General features: G+C 45.0%; 1 protein-coding gene across 1 annotated transcript in view; it reads right to left on the bottom strand.

Moving 5' to 3' along the window:
• PTPN9 (protein tyrosine phosphatase non-receptor type 9) overlaps positions 1 to 15,706 on the bottom strand; it is a 43,364-nt gene that overhangs the window by 15,721 nt on the left and 11,937 nt on the right. Inside the window, exon 5 of the mRNA XM_073652797.1 lies at positions 14,380 to 14,485. Coding sequence (XP_073508898.1) covers positions 14,380 to 14,485 — 106 coding nt within the window. The remainder of the gene's footprint in view (positions 1 to 14,379; positions 14,486 to 15,706) is intronic.

The following is a 15,706-nucleotide window of genomic DNA, read 5'->3' as shown; positions in this document are numbered from 1 at the left end:
TGGTCGTGCAGAGTTTTTTGAGGGACTATCCGGATCTTGATGCACTGCTTCACAAGGTCCGCATAGAGTGCGCTCACTTGCGGCGTTCCAGCAATGCAAGATCACGCATTGCAGCTCTGCAGCGCCGATTATGTCTTCCGGAACATCGCATCATATGTGACCTACCCACCAGGTGGAATTCAACGTTACATATGTTGGAGAGGTTGTGTGAGCAGCAGGCAGCAGTAATGGAGTACCAGCTGCAGCAGGCGCAAACAAGTCGCAGTGCGCGCCGTTCACACTTCACCACCACTGAGTGGGCCTCTATGAAGGACATTTGCCACGTTTTGCATGCCTTCGATTATTCCACGCGGATGGCGAGTGCAGATGATGCACTAGTCAGCATGACTATCCCCCTTATCTGCCTGCTTGAAAAAACACTGCAAGCACTAAGGGACGAGGTTTTGGAAGAGGTGGAGGATGAGGAGTCACAAATGCCATCTGCTTCTCTACAGTCTGCGCAACGTGGTTCCTCACAAAGGCCTAGGCAGGGGACACTTTGTGAGGAGGATGAGGAGGAGTCAATGGATGAGGAAGACATCTGTCCAGAGGAGGGAGGTACACAATGCTCTAGTAGTCAGTATCTAGAGCGAGGGTGGGGTGATGCAGAGCAGGCAGAGATCACGCCTCAAGCAGGGGACAGCGTTTCTTGGCCAGTTGGCAGTCTGCAGCACATGGTTGATTTCATGCTGCAGTGCCTCAGAAACGACCGCCGCATCGCCCACATTCTCAACACGGCTGATTATTGGGTGTCCACCCTCCTAGATCCTCGCTACCGGGACAACTTACAAAGCCTCATAACACCATTGAACCGGGAGCGTAAAATGCGGGAGTACCAAGACGCACTGGTGCATTCCATCATGTTCTCCATTCCAACCGAGAGCAGTGCTGCTAGTGCTTTACAAAGCAGCTCAGTGCGTCGAGGCAGTGGAGGAAGCTCTGCACAAAGAGGGAGCAGAAGCAGCGCCTCAGCACAAGGCAAGACCAGTATGGCCGAAATGTGGCAAAGTTTTGTGTCCCCGCCGCCACAAATGTCTACACCATCACAGACAGCTCCAGTCAGCAGGAGGCAACGTTTCCGTCAGATGGTGACAGACTACATGTCTTGCCCTCTTAGTGTACTCCCAGACGGCTCTTCTCCCTTCAAGTTTTGGGTCTGTAAGCTGGATACATGGCCAGAGCTTAGTCAGTATGCACTGGAGGTGCTAGCTTGCCCTGCTGCTAGTGTATTATCGGAACGCGTCTTTAGTGCCGCAGGTGGTGTACTAACAGACCGTCGCATGCGACTATCCTCCGATAACGTTGACCGGCTTACTTTTCTCAAAATGAACAAGGCCTGGATCTCTCATGAATTTGCCAGTCCTCTTCCAGAATAAATAATTGGTTGGCAACAGTATCCAGGTCTCCTGTTCTGTTCATGTTTCTACCACCTGAACTGTAATCCCTGAGCTCCAACACCGCCAGTTGGCGCTCGGAAGTGCCGTCTGCACAGTCAACACTTGCTGCCGTGTTATTGGGGTTCAGTAACGTCAGCTGTTCTCCTGCTGTGCGGACGGCAATTTCTCCTGATTTGTCCACATCCACTGTACTACACATTTTAAAGTTGCTCCAATTACTCCTCTGGCTCCTCTGTTTTCATTCTTATCCCTGGGCTCCAGCACCGCCAGTTGGCGCTCGGAAGTGCTGTCTGCACAGTCAACACTTGCTACCATGTTATTGGGGTTCAGTAACGTCAGCTGTTCCCCTGCTGTGCGGACGGCAATTTCTCCTGCTCTGTCCACATTCTCACTACTACAGATTTTAAAGTTGCTCGAATTACACCTCTGGCTCCTCTGTTTTCAGTATTATCCCTGAGCTCCAACACCGCCAGTTGGCGCTCGGAAGTGCCGTCTGCACAGTCAACACTTGCTGCGGTGTTATTGGGGTTCGGTAACGTCAGCTGTTCCCCTGCTGTGTTCACGGCAATTTCTCCTGCTCTGTCCATATTCACTGTGCTACTTATTTAAAACTTGCTCCAATTACACCTCTGGCTCCTCCGTTTTTAGTATTTACCCTGGGCTCCAATACCGCTAGTTGCTGCTCAGAAGTGCCGTCTGCACAGTCAACGCTTGCTCCAGTGTTATTGGGATTCAGTAACGTCAGCTGATCCCCAGCTGTGTGTCCGGCAAATTCTCCTGCTTTGTCCACATCCACTGTAGTACGGATTTAAAACCTCCTCCAAATACACCTCTGGCTCTTCTGTTTTTAGTATTTACCCTGGGCTCCAGCACCGCCAGCTGGTTCTCGGCAGTTCCATTGGCTCTTGTACCTTCTGCTACCCATCCGGGTTCCAGTACCGTCAGCTGGTTCTCGGCAGTGTCTTTGGCACGGGTACTCCCTCCTGCCCAGCCTGGTTCCAGCACGCCAGCTGTTTCCGGGTAGTGTCAACGTCACTTTGCCTCCAATGCGTTGTCCTGTCGTGTTGCGGTCGGGTTAGCCGACTCTATGGTGCCTGCAGTTTAGGTGACTCCTATGTGGGCTGCGGGATCTGGCAATGAAGGCTGGTTCCATAGTGCCAATAGGACAAGCACCCTCTGTAGGACTGTGGGTTTTGGTAACTGCGGCCGGCTCGCGGCCTTGAACTTTTTTTTTACATGGGTACCTTCTGCTACCCATCCGGGTTCCAGTACCGTCAGCTGGTTCTCGGCAGTGCCTTTGGATTAGGTGCCTCCTTCTCGGTATCCAAGTTCCACCAACGTCTGCTGGTCCTTGGTAGTGCTTTCTGGCACAGGTACCTCCTGCTTAGTAACCGAGTTCCAGTAACATCAGCTGGTCCTCGGTAGTTCCATTGGCTCTTGTACCTTCTGCTACCCATCCGGGTTCCAGTACCGTCAGCTGGTCCTCGGTAGTTCCATTTGCTCTTGTATCTTCTGCTACCCATCCGGGTTCCAGTACCGTCAGCTGGTTCTCGGCAGTGTCTTTGGCACGGGTACTCCCTCCTGCCCAGCCTGGTTCCAGCACGCCAGCTGTTTCCGGGTAGTGTCAACGTCACTTTGCCTCCAATGCGTTGTCCTGTCGTGTTGCGGTCGGGTTAGCCGACTCTATGGTGCCTGCAGTTTAGGTGACTCCTATGTGGGCTGCGGGATCTGGCAATGAAGGCTGGTTCCATAGTGCCAATAGGACAAGCACCCTCTGTAGGACTGTGGGTTTTGGTAACTGCGGCCGGCTCGCGGCCTTGAACTTTTTTTTTACATGGGTACCTTCTGCTACCCATCCGGGTTCCAGTACCGTCAGCTGGTTCTCGGCAGTGCCTTTGGATTAGGTGCCTCCTTCTCGGTATCCAAGTTCCACCAACGTCTGCTGGTCCTTGGTAGTGCTTTCTGGCACAGGTACCTCCTGCTTAGTAACCGAGTTCCAGTAACATCAGCTGGTCCTCGGTAGTTCCATTGGCTCTTGTACCTTCTGCTACCCATCCGGGTTCCAGTACCGTCAGCTGGTCCTCGGTAGTTCCATTTGCTCTTGTATCTTCTGCTACCCATCCGGGTTCCAGTACCGTCAGCTGGTTCTCGGCAGTGTCTTTGGCACGGGTACTCCCTCCTGCCCAGCCTGGTTCCAGCACGCCAGCTGTTTCCGGGTAGTGTCAACGTCACTTTGCCTCCAATGCGTTGTCCTGTCGTGTTGCGGTCGGGTTAGCCGACTCTATGGTGCCTGCAGTTTAGGTGACTCCTATGTGGGCTGCGGGATCTGGCAATGAAGGCTGGTTCCATAGTGCCAATAGGACAAGCACCCTCTGTAGGACTGTGGGTTTTGGTAACTGCGGCCGGCTCGCGGCCTTGAACTTTTTTTTTACATGGGTACCTTCTGCTACCCATCCGGGTTCCAGTACCGTCAGCTGGTTCTCGGCAGTGCCTTTGGATTAGGTGCCTCCTTCTCGGTATCCAAGTTCCACCAACGTCTGCTGGTCCTTGGTAGTGCTTTCTGGCACAGGTACCTCCTGCTTAGTAACCGAGTTCCAGTAACATCAGCTGGTCCTCGGTAGTTCCATTGGCTCTTGTACCTTCTGCTACCCATCCGGGTTCCAGTACCGTCAGCTGGTCCTCGGTAGTTCCATTTGCTCTTGTATCTTCTGCTACCCATCCGGGTTCCAGTACCGTCAGCTGGTTCTCGGCAGTGTCTTTGGCACGGGTACTCCCTCCTGCCCAGCCTGGTTCCAGCACGCCAGCTGTTTCCGGGTAGTGTCAACGTCACTTTGCCTCCAATGCGTTGTCCTGTCGTGTTGCGGTCGGGTTAGCCGACTCTATGGTGCCTGCAGTTTAGGTGACTCCTATGTGGGCTGCGGGATCTGGCAATGAAGGCTGGTTCCATAGTGCCAATAGGACAAGCACCCTCTGTAGGACTGTGGGTTTTGGTAACTGCGGCCGGCTCGCGGCCTTGAACTTTTTTTTTACATGGGTACCTTCTGCTACCCATCCGGGTTCCAGTACCGTCAGCTGGTTCTCGGCAGTGCCTTTGGATTAGGTGCCTCCTTCTCGGTATCCAAGTTCCACCAACGTCTGCTGGTCCTTGGTAGTGCTTTCTGGCACAGGTACCTCCTGCTTAGTAACCGAGTTCCAGTAACATCAGCTGGTCCTCGGTAGTTCCATTGGCTCTTGTACCTTCTGCTACCCATCCGGGTTCCAGTACCGTCAGCTGGTCCTCGGTAGTTCCATTTGCTCTTGTATCTTCTGCTACCCATCCGGGTTCCAGTACCGTCAGCTGGTTCTCGGCAGTGTCTTTGGCACGGGTACTCCCTCCTGCCCAGCCTGGTTCCAGCACGCCAGCTGTTTCCGGGTAGTGTCAACGTCACTTTGCCTCCAATGCGTTGTCCTGTCGTGTTGCGGTCGGGTTAGCCGACTCTATGGTGCCTGCAGTTTAGGTGACTCCTATGTGGGCTGCGGGATTTGGCAATGAAGGCTGGTTCCATAGTGCCAATAGGACAAGCACCCTCTGTAGGACTGTGGGTTTTGGTAACTGCGGCCGGCTCGCGGCCTTGAACTTTTTTTTTACATGGGTACCTTCTGCTACCCATCCGGGTTCCAGTACCGTCAGCTGGTTCTCGGCAGTGCCTTTGGATTAGGTGCCTCCTTCTCGGTATCCAAGTTCCACCAACGTCTGCTGGTCCTTGGTAGTGCTTTCTGGCACAGGTACCTCCTGCTTAGTAACCGAGTTCCAGTAACATCAGCTGGTCCTCGGTAGTTCCATTGGCTCTTGTACCTTCTGCTACCCATCCGGGTTCCAGTAACATCAGCTGGTCCTCGGTAGTTCCATTGGCTCTTGTACCTTCTGCTACCCATCCGGGTTCCAGTACCGTCAGCTGGTTCTCGGCAGTGCCTTTGGATTAGGTGCCTCCTTCTCGGTATCCAAGTTCCACCAACGTCTGCTGGTCCTTGGTAGTGCTTTCTGGCACAGGTACCTCCTGCTTAGTAACCGAGTTCCAGTAACATCAGCTGGTCCTCGGTAGTTCCATTGGCTCTTGTACCTTCTGCTATCCATCCGGGTTCCAGTACCGTCAGCTGGTCCTCGGTAGTTCCTCAGCTTTCTTGTACCTTCTGCTACATTTCCAAGTTCAAGCTTTTTGAAATGGTTCTTGGTAATCACTCTGGATCTCCCTGACGAGGACCCTGAAGACCAACCCTAAGAAGACGAGGACCCCGAAGACAAATGACCCTGAAGACGAGGACCCTGAAGACCACCCCGAAGAAGACGAGGACCCTGAAGACCACCCCGAAGAAGACGAGGACCCTGAAGACCACCCCGAAGAAGACGAGGACCCCGAAGACGACGAGGACCCCGAAGACGACGAGGACCCCGAAGACGAGGACCCCCGAAGACGACGACCCTGAAGACCACCCCGAAGAAGACCAAGAAGATGACCCTGAAGAAGTTGACCAAGAAGACAAAGAAGAGAAGACAAGCACCAAGATACAGAAAAACAAGAGACAGAAAACCAAGAAGCAGAAATACAAGAAGCTGCAGAACAAAAAGCGGAAGAACATTAAGCATAAGACTAAAAATCAGAGCAAAAGATAATATCTAAATTATAAGCAGAAGATGACTAAGCAGTGTATGGGGGTGAGTCCGTTCCTCCTCGTGGTGCCCCTGGAAAAGACCTGCTGCTGCAGGCCAAACTGAACGCGGACAAATCCTGTTGTAAATCTTTTGTGACGGGCAGAACGAAAGGTGTAATGTCCAACCTTTTATAGATAACAACTACAGGAATGCCTGTCACAAATAAGAATATGATGAAGAAGAAGAATATGAAGAAGATGAAGAAGTAGAATATGAAGAATGTAAAAAAAAGAATAATACGAAGAAGGTGAAGAAGAAGAAGGTGAAGAAGAAGTGGATGAAAAAGATGCTGAGGATGATGAAGGAGAAAGTGTGGGAGAAGTAAAAAAGAAGGTGAAGAGCATGGAAGTAGTGAAACATAAATATCTGACAAAATATAAAAATACTTAACATAGTTAATATTTCCGTAACTCAGAACATAATAAAAAAATATTAATTCCTGCTATTCCATTTGACTGGGCTAAACCTCTATGCCTTTATTGTCTCCCCCACCTCCCCCAATACATTCTACATTATTCTTAGTTGTTTTCCTTCATGTAGAAATAACCTACAAGGAAAGAAAGGGTTTATTTTAATTCCGATATTTATGTCCCATTGACTTGCATTGGTTTCCGGTATCGGAATCGGCGATATCCGATACTTTTTCGGTATCTTTCCGATCCAATCCGATCCGATATTTCCCGATATCGGAAGGTATCGCTCAACACTAGTGCTGATGGATACAAAAATGACAATGTCCCAAATAAAGAAAATCCAATGAGAAAAAAACGCAGCTAGTCAGAAAAAACATGTATACATGTAATAAAAATCAATGGACTTATCTTGTTGCATCCAAGAAATGTTCAGGCTGGTGTAAAGGCAAGTTCCACTTGTTGATCCAAAAATATTCAGTTTGTAGAGATCAAATTCAATGATGCGATCACCAGAGGAAAGAGTTAACATATATTCAAAAAGACATCAGTGCAGCAGGTTTCACTTCAATATGATAATATACCAATGGATCAAATGTCCAAAAAAATTTTCCCATAATCCCTACGCGTTTCGCCCCCCCCTCCTTGAATGTGGGGAAAAAAGAGAAAGTTTAAATGAGGGATAGGGTGCATCAATAATAGATGCTACCAAACCGGAAAGCAGTCACACATAGACTAACAAAGGGCTCACCTATATATCCCCCTCCACGTGCTGCACGCTAGCCAAATGAATCCACCTGTCCACATTTAGCAACATTAGTGTAGCCTGGAGCGCAATCTGCGTTCCACAGTCCCTCATAGCATAAGATCACTTCCTATGCCTACGTTAGACATCATTTCCGGTTTGCGTAAGTCCTGATTCAGACTAACGTACGTTACGCAAACTACATAAGTTATCATTTCCGGTTTGCGCAAGTCCCGATTCAGACTAAGCGTACGTTACGCAAACTACGTAAGTTATGCAGTCTCAGTAAATAACTATACCACAATGGCAAAACGCTAATATAATGTGCCAAGTGGAGCAGGGGGACACTGGGAAAGGTAATAATGCGCCCAGAACCGTGGCAACAATAGAACAAAGACCCATAGGTATAATAAAGAAAACAGCCAACAGACTGCATCAATAGATTAATCCAATAATAATCTCATCTATACACCCAGGCTAAGGCAGAATGTGCAAAGTGATTGATTAAAAACAGGGGGAAAGATTCCATAGAGGAAAGATATGCAATTATAAAAAGGGGGGTTATTTAGTAGACAAAATGGTGAATAGCACCTATAATATGCACGAACAACCTACAGTCCATTTTTAAATAGAAATAGTTGTACCAACCATTAAAGAAGTTGAAAAAACAAAAAACTAAGTCAACAAATACCCAAATGGGGAATATAAAGGCTAATATTGATTTATCACTATGGGCTTATTTGAAAAATAAAAATAAAAAGGAGTGGCTAGATGAAGCTAGAGAAACTTAGATTTTCATTTATGCCTCCAGGGGATAGGGATTCCAACCAAAAGATCCACCTGGACTCCCGCTGTAGAATTCTCCTATCCCAGTCACCCTGGCGGGTAGGGGGGCTGACTACTTCTATTGAACGAAAAGAAATTGAATCAAGGACGCCTCCATGATGTATATTCACATGCTTTGCTAAGGGCGTATCTCTCTTATTGCGAATGTCACCCAGATGTTCGCCAATACGGACCTTGAATTGTCTTTTGGTTTTACCCACATAGTCTTTAGGGCATGTGCAGTTACAGATATAGATCACGCCCATAGTCTTACAGTTAGCAAAGCACCTATTTTGATAGATCCGCCCAGTTACCGAGCTAGTAAAAGTATCTGAGACTGATATAAAATTACAAAAGATACAGTGCCCACACCGGAAAGAAATTTTCTTACCTCCTATCTCATGAGTAAACCTAAGGCCCAGGTCATTCACATTCACAGGCTGAATGAAACCAATGAATGATGCCTCATCTCCAGTCCAGAGGACGAGGATGTCATCGATATAACGGCCCCAAAATTGAATATGTGGGCCACCGATGACATCCCCGTCCCCAAAGACTACTGTATCTTCCCACCAGCCCAGGAGCAAGTTAGCATAAGTGGGGGCACAAGGGCTCCCCATTGCTGTGCCCCTGAGCTGGTGGTAGAATTTACCATGAAAAAGGAAATAGTTATGTGTCAAGATGTAGTCTAGTAGCTGGAGAATAAATTCATTATGTGGAATTAGGTGGTTTCCTCTTGTTTTTAGGAAAAATTCTACCGCCAAAAGACCTGCTTTATGAGGAATACTGGAGTAAAGGGCTTCAACATCAATTGAGACTAAAATGGTCCCTGGGTCCACTGTGATACCATCCAATTTAGTTAGTAAATCTGTTGTATCCCTCAAAAGAAGAGGGGAGGGCTGTTACAAAAGGCCTAAGTATCTGATCGAGATATATACTCGGGTTCTGACATAAGGCATCCACCCCAGAGACAATGGGTCTTCCTTTCAATGGAGGGTAGCCCTTATGGACTTTAGGGAGAGCATAGAATGTAGCAATTACAGGGAACTTGGGGAGAAGAAAATTATTGTCATTATTGGATATTTGCTGAATACGCTACTGAGGACGCTGTTTGTCAAATTCATATGTGTACTCGTTGAATTGCATTATTAAGGTTCTTTGGGGACTAGGTGAAGGATAGCCGTGGTACAGTGGGGGCACTATTTGAATATTGGGGGCTGATATACTCCACTGCCAGAAAGGGATTAGTTTATTATCCCTTATAGCGTATTATTTACGGCCTAGCTGACACTACTTCTATTCCTTTTTCACCTTTATATCCCTCTATGTCTCCTTTCGTATATGTTAGTTTGTCCCAACTGTACTATTGAGTACATTATTTTAGTGTGTTTAAATTAAAAGTTAATTTTTAATGGGTAATTGTCTTTTTTGGTAGATAATCTTTACTTACCCTCCTTCCAACGTATGTTGGTTATTTTCTGGTATTTGGTTTATTATCATGGCTGGATTTTTTTAGGGTCCTCTGGATACTAATAGGTGGCTGGATGAGGTTAGGGAGGCTTTTTCGGGGGCAGAGTGTGGGGACACTGTCGTATCTGAACCTAATAAAAAGAATACTTTTTCAGATCTACTGGATGCCTATAAAGAGAATATAAAGTCTTGGTGGGAAGTTCAGTCCCTTGAAAATTATATTAAACAGGGGATAGTACCACGGGGATTGAGAATTAACCTGCTGCCAGCACATAGAAGTAGATCAGCTTCACTTGTATCTAAGTGGGAGAAAGAGTTGACAGCGGCATCTCTCCGATTGATGCAAATTTTATTGGAGGAAGAAAAAATTACTTTTGAAAAAACTGCATCTACATTAAAAGAGCAGGTTGATAAGGCTTTGAGCTTTAAATCTGCATCCGATTTTTCCACAAGAGAGGAAGCATTAAGGACACTCAGTGGAGAAATACCAACTGATTCTAAAAGATAGGAAACATAAACGGTTCATAAGAGATCTGGCTGATTTTAGAGAAAAACGGGCATATCCCATGTTGACTAATAAGTCTGTCATAACAACGGAAATTTACTCATCAGATCTAGAATCTTCTGATACAGAACGTACCCCTAAGGACTTGGGGAGATATCCAAATAGAGCAAGGGGGCAGAATAGAAGGGGCCCTTATAGAAGATGGCAAAACAGAGGCCCTTCAGGCCAGGGACCTCCTTCTGTGCCCTCATCCTCTGTGGCCTCACCCTCTCCTTCGACTTCCTCTTTTTTAGAGAACAGGGATATGCGTTATCAGTTACGGGAGAGAACGATAAACTACAAACGATAACTATGGTCAAATCTATCATCAGGCCTAGTATTGATCATGGCAATAATATTTTGAATTTATCCTCACATAAACTTACAATGGTTGAAGGAAAGGTCCTGGGCTCAGTGTTATCCTTTGTACCAACAACTCGGTTTGACCCCTTTCTATGGGTCAAGGATATTCATTTATTTTTAAGGAAACTGAGATGGAAAAAATTCTTTGCTCTGAATGACAAAAATAAATGTCGACAGTTAGGCATCTCTGCTGATGACTTCCACAACGTCCATCTGCTATCTGAACTAGCAGAGGAAGGAGCACGTGATTTGGGTGAGGGCCCCTTCTCTGATCTTAGACCCAAGAGTGTCAAAATGCCACCCATTGGTGACATAAGCAGCGTGGATATTTTTCTGATGTTGGTTACCAATGAAATTAAGAGAATTAATCCAAGATTACACAGGATCAATCCGAATTTAACATTTGAGGAAAGAAAAGCGCTACAGAATCTAAGTGACAATATCTCCCTTGTCATAAAACCTTCTGACAAGGGGGGGTAATGTGGTGCTACTTGATAATGATCAATATGTCTCCATGTGTATGGACATTCTTGCTGATAATATGACCTATCAGGTCCTACGAGATGATCCAACTACCCTATATTTAAGATCATTATCTGATATCCTCAAACAAGCCAGATCAAAGGGCCTGATTTCGGTGAATGAGTTTAATTTTCTTCTCCCCAAGTTCCCTGTAATTGCTACATTCTATGCTCTGCCTAAAGTCCATAAGGGCTACCCTCCATTGAAAGGAAGACCCATTGTCTCTGGGGTGGATGCCTTATGTCAGAACCCAAGTATATATCTTAATCAGATACTTAGGCCTTTTGTAACAGCCCTCCCCTCTTTTTTGAGGGATACAACAGATTTACTAACTAAATTGGATGGTATCACAGTGGACCCAGGGACCATTTTAGTCTCAACTGATGTTGAAGCCCTTTACTCCAGTATTCCTCATAAAGCAGGTCTTTTGGCGGTAGAATTTTTCCTAAAAACAAGAGGAAACCACCTAATTCCACATAATGAATTTATTCTCCAGCTACTAGACTACATCTTGACACACAACTATTTCCTTTTTCATGGTAAATTCTACCACCAGCTCAGGGGCACAGCAATGGGGAGCCCTTGTGCCCCCACTTATGCTAATTTGCTCCTGGGCTGGTGGGAAGATACAGTAGTCTTTGGGGACGGGGATGTCATCGGTGGCCCACATATTCAATTTTGGGGCCGTTATATCGATGACATCCTCGTCCTCTGGACTGGAGATGAGGCATCATTCATTGGTTTCATTCAGCGTTTGAATGTGAATGACCTGGGCCTTAGGTTTACTCATGAGATAGGAGGTAAGAAAATTTCTTTCCGGTGTGGGCACTGTATCTTTTGTAATTTTATATCAGTCTCAGATACTTTTACTAGCTCGGTAACTGGGCGGATCTATCAAAATAGGTGCTTTGCTAACTGTAAGACTATGGGCGTGATCTATATCTGTAACTGCACATGCCCTAAAGACTATGTGGGTAAAACCAAAAGACAATTCAAGGTCCGTATTGGCGAACATCTGGGTGACATTCGCAATAAGAGAGATACGCCCTTAGCAAAGCATGTGAATATACATCATGGAGGCGTCCTTGATTCCATTTCTTTTCGTTCAATAGAAGTTGTCAGCCCCCCTACCCGCCAGGGTGACTGGGATAGGAGAATTCTACAGCGGGAGTCCAGGTGGATCTTTTGGTTGGAATCCCTATCCCCTGGAGGCATAAATGAAAATCTAAGTTTCTCTAGCTTCATCTAGCCACTCCTTTTTATTTTTATTTTTCAAATAAGCCCATAGTGATAAATCAATATTAGCCTTTATATTCCCCATTTGGGTATTTGTTGACTTAGTTTTTTGTTTTTTCAACTTCTTTAATGGTTGGTACAACTATTTCTATTTAAAAATGGACTGTAGGTTGTTCGTGCATATTATAGGTGCTATTCACCATTTTGTCTACTAAATAACCCCCCTTTTTGTAATTGCATATCTTTCCTCTATGGAATCTTTCCCCCTGTTTTTAATCAATCACTTTGCACATTCTGCCTTAGCCTGGGTGTATAGATGAGATTATTATTGGATTAATCTATTGATGCAGTCTGTTGGCTGTTTTCTTTATTATACCTATGGGTCTTTGTTCTATTGTTGCCACGGTTCTGGGCGCATTATTACCTTTCCCAGTGTCCCCCTGCTCCACTTGGCACATTATATTAGCGTTTTGCCATTGTGGTATAGTTATTTACTGAGACTGCATAACTTACGTAGTTTGCGTAACGTACGCTTAGTCTGAATCGGGACTTGCGCAAACCGGAAATGATAACTTACGTAGTTTGCGTAACGTACGTTAGTCTGAATCAGGACTTACGCAAACCGGAAATGATGTCTAACGTAAGCATAGGAAGTGATCTTATGCTATGAGGGACTGTGGAACGCAGATTGCGCTCCAGGCTACACTAATGTTGCTAAATGTGGACAGGTGGATTCATTTGGCTAGCGTGCAGCACGTGGAGGGGGATATATAGGTGAGCCCTTTGTTAGTCTATGTGTGACTGCTTTCCGGTTTGGTAGCATCTATTATCGATGCACCCTATCCCTCATTTAAACTTTCTCTTTTTTTCCCCACATTCAAGGAGGGGGGGCGAAACGCGTAGGGATTATGGGAACATTTTTTTGGACATTTGATCCATTGGTATATTATCATATTGAAGTGAAACCTGCTGCACTGATGTCTTTTTGGATATATGTTAACTCTTTCCTCTGGTGATCGCATCATTGAATTTGATCTCTACAAACTGAATATTTTTGGATCAACAAGTGGAACTTGCCTTTACACCAGCCTGAACATTTCTTGGATGCAACAAGATAAGTCCATTGATTTTTATTACATGTATACATGTTTTTTCTGACTAGCTGCGTTTTTTTCTCATTGGATTTTCTTTATTTGGGACATTGTCATTTTTGTATCCATCAGCACCTCTAATATCATCTATATTTCCTGTAACTACTTTGGTGATTATTGGACTATTATTTTGCTTTACACTGGTCATCTGATATGGCTTTTTGAAAAATCTCTGGACTTTATATTTATTTCAAGATTTAATTGGACTTTTTTTTTTTTGACTTTTGGGGGTGTTAGTATTACTGTGGACATTTAGCTTTCTATATGCCATTGATGTCATTATTGGATATTTGCTGAATACGCTACTGAGGACGCTGTTTGTCAAATTCATATGTGTACTCGTTGAATTGCATTATTAAGGTTCCTTGGGGACTAGGTGAAGGATAGCTGTGGTACAGTGGGGGCACTATTTGAATATTGGGGGCTGATATACTCCACTGCCAGAAAGGGATTAGTTTATTATCCCTTATAGCGTATTATTTACGGCCTAGCTGACACTACTTCTATTCCTTTTTCACCTTTATATCCCTATGTCTCCTTTCGTATATGTTAGTTTGTCCCAACTGTACTATTGAGTACATTATTTTAGTGTGTTTAAATTAAAAGTTAATTTTTAATGGGTAATTGTCTTTTTTGGTAGATAACCAATGTGAGAATTGCAATATTTTTTTGGCAATTTTTGTAATACATTTAATAAAAAAACTGTTTTAAACAAAAGGTCATCTTCTGATGATAGTTTCCCTTTAATATAGGTGAGCTGTGCAAGTGATGACTGCAACTTTTCCACTTCAGGGGTTTAATAAATGGGGTTTCTATAGACAATGTAACCTGAAGGAAACACTCCTAATATTACAGATGGTCCGGATGCCAAAACTGACAAAAGCTATGACTGTTTATGGAAAACTTGGATCAATGAAAGCCGTAGCCTAGAATTGGAATAATGGTTATGTATAGCGGGGCAAATGGATGAATGGAGAATACACTCACCCTCAGCAGGCTCAAGATCTTCTTGCTTAATTCCAGCTCAAAGTTGCTGTACTGACTGCCCCCCATATCATAGATAAACACCAGGCCATTTCTCTGTGTGTCGACACTGCGGCGAGAGTGCACTATGCTAGTCTAGAACTGAACAAACATGTAGCACTCGGACAATGTGGTACTAATCGCTCAGATCCCCAAACTGTAAGTACTAATGGGAAGAGAGCTGAATGCTGCCAAGACAACCATCAATAACCACCATTTAACCATCAAACTGAAGAAAACACTTTAGTAAAATCGGTGCCATCTTGGCAGTTATCTCACCAATGATCAAAATGTGATATGCCTTAAGAATGGTAGAATTCAACTTTGGAGACCTTTCTGAACTCAGGAACTACAACGGTCAACAAATCACCTTGTCAGGATGATTAAGGATAGAATGGTCCCTAATAAAATGCATTTATAGAATTTATGCAAGTCAACATATTGTTGGGCTATGTTCACAGAGTTTTGTTTTGTTTTATTTTAGAGTGGATCCTCACCAATATACTCCTCAAAAATTACATTAAAAAAAGAACTTGTCCACTTTGCTGTTCATATGAGGAGCTCTTGGATGCTTTTTAATTTCCTGGAGAGGTTTTGAAAAACGTCTGGTTTGAAAAAAGAATTGCATGTCACTTTTTTTGAAGAAATACTGATGTAAACCTCTTAAAACTAGTTACTGTTCAATCAAAAGGCTGCAAGGATGCTTCAGAAAAGATGCTTCCTCCAAAAACTCCCCAATAAATGAGCATTTCCTGAAGTATTTTCCACTTGAAAAACTTGTCAAAAACTCTGCATACATAGCTTTACAGTGGAAAGTTATGGTGGAATAGCTCTATGTTTATTAGTTTACATTAGTGTTTCCTTTAGTTTGGTAGTTACATAACAGGCTATTTTCTAACTTTATTATTATGTACACCATACACTTGAACTTAAAGTGAACCTGACAGGTGATACATGCCGCCCGATCCGTAGGCAGCATGTACCAGGCACAGGCTGTATGATCTCAGCCAGGTGTGTTTGACTACGTTTAGAGAAAAATATACTTTAATAGCCGCCAAGAAATAGCTGGACAGGCAGGTCCCCAGCGGCTTCTCCATGCCCCGCTGCCCTGGAGTGACCAGTCTCTCCCTATACACACACGTAGGCAGAGAAATGTCTATCTAGAGCAGCGGGCGGTTAGAAGCCGCCAGGGAAACCCCTGTCCGACTGGTCTCTAGCACCCTTTAAAGTAAAGCATGTTCTTCCTATAAATGCCGCAATGTTTTAGAGTCAAACCTACCTGGGTGAGATC

The sequence above is a fragment of the Phyllobates terribilis genome, unplaced genomic scaffold (assembly GCF_046119375.1).
Source record: "Phyllobates terribilis strain yellow unplaced genomic scaffold, ASM4611937v1 Scaffold_11__3_contigs__length_659146591, whole genome shotgun sequence".
Lineage (NCBI taxonomy): Eukaryota > Metazoa > Chordata > Amphibia > Anura > Dendrobatidae > Phyllobates > Phyllobates terribilis.
This window is presented reverse-complemented; position numbering and strand designations above follow the sequence as displayed.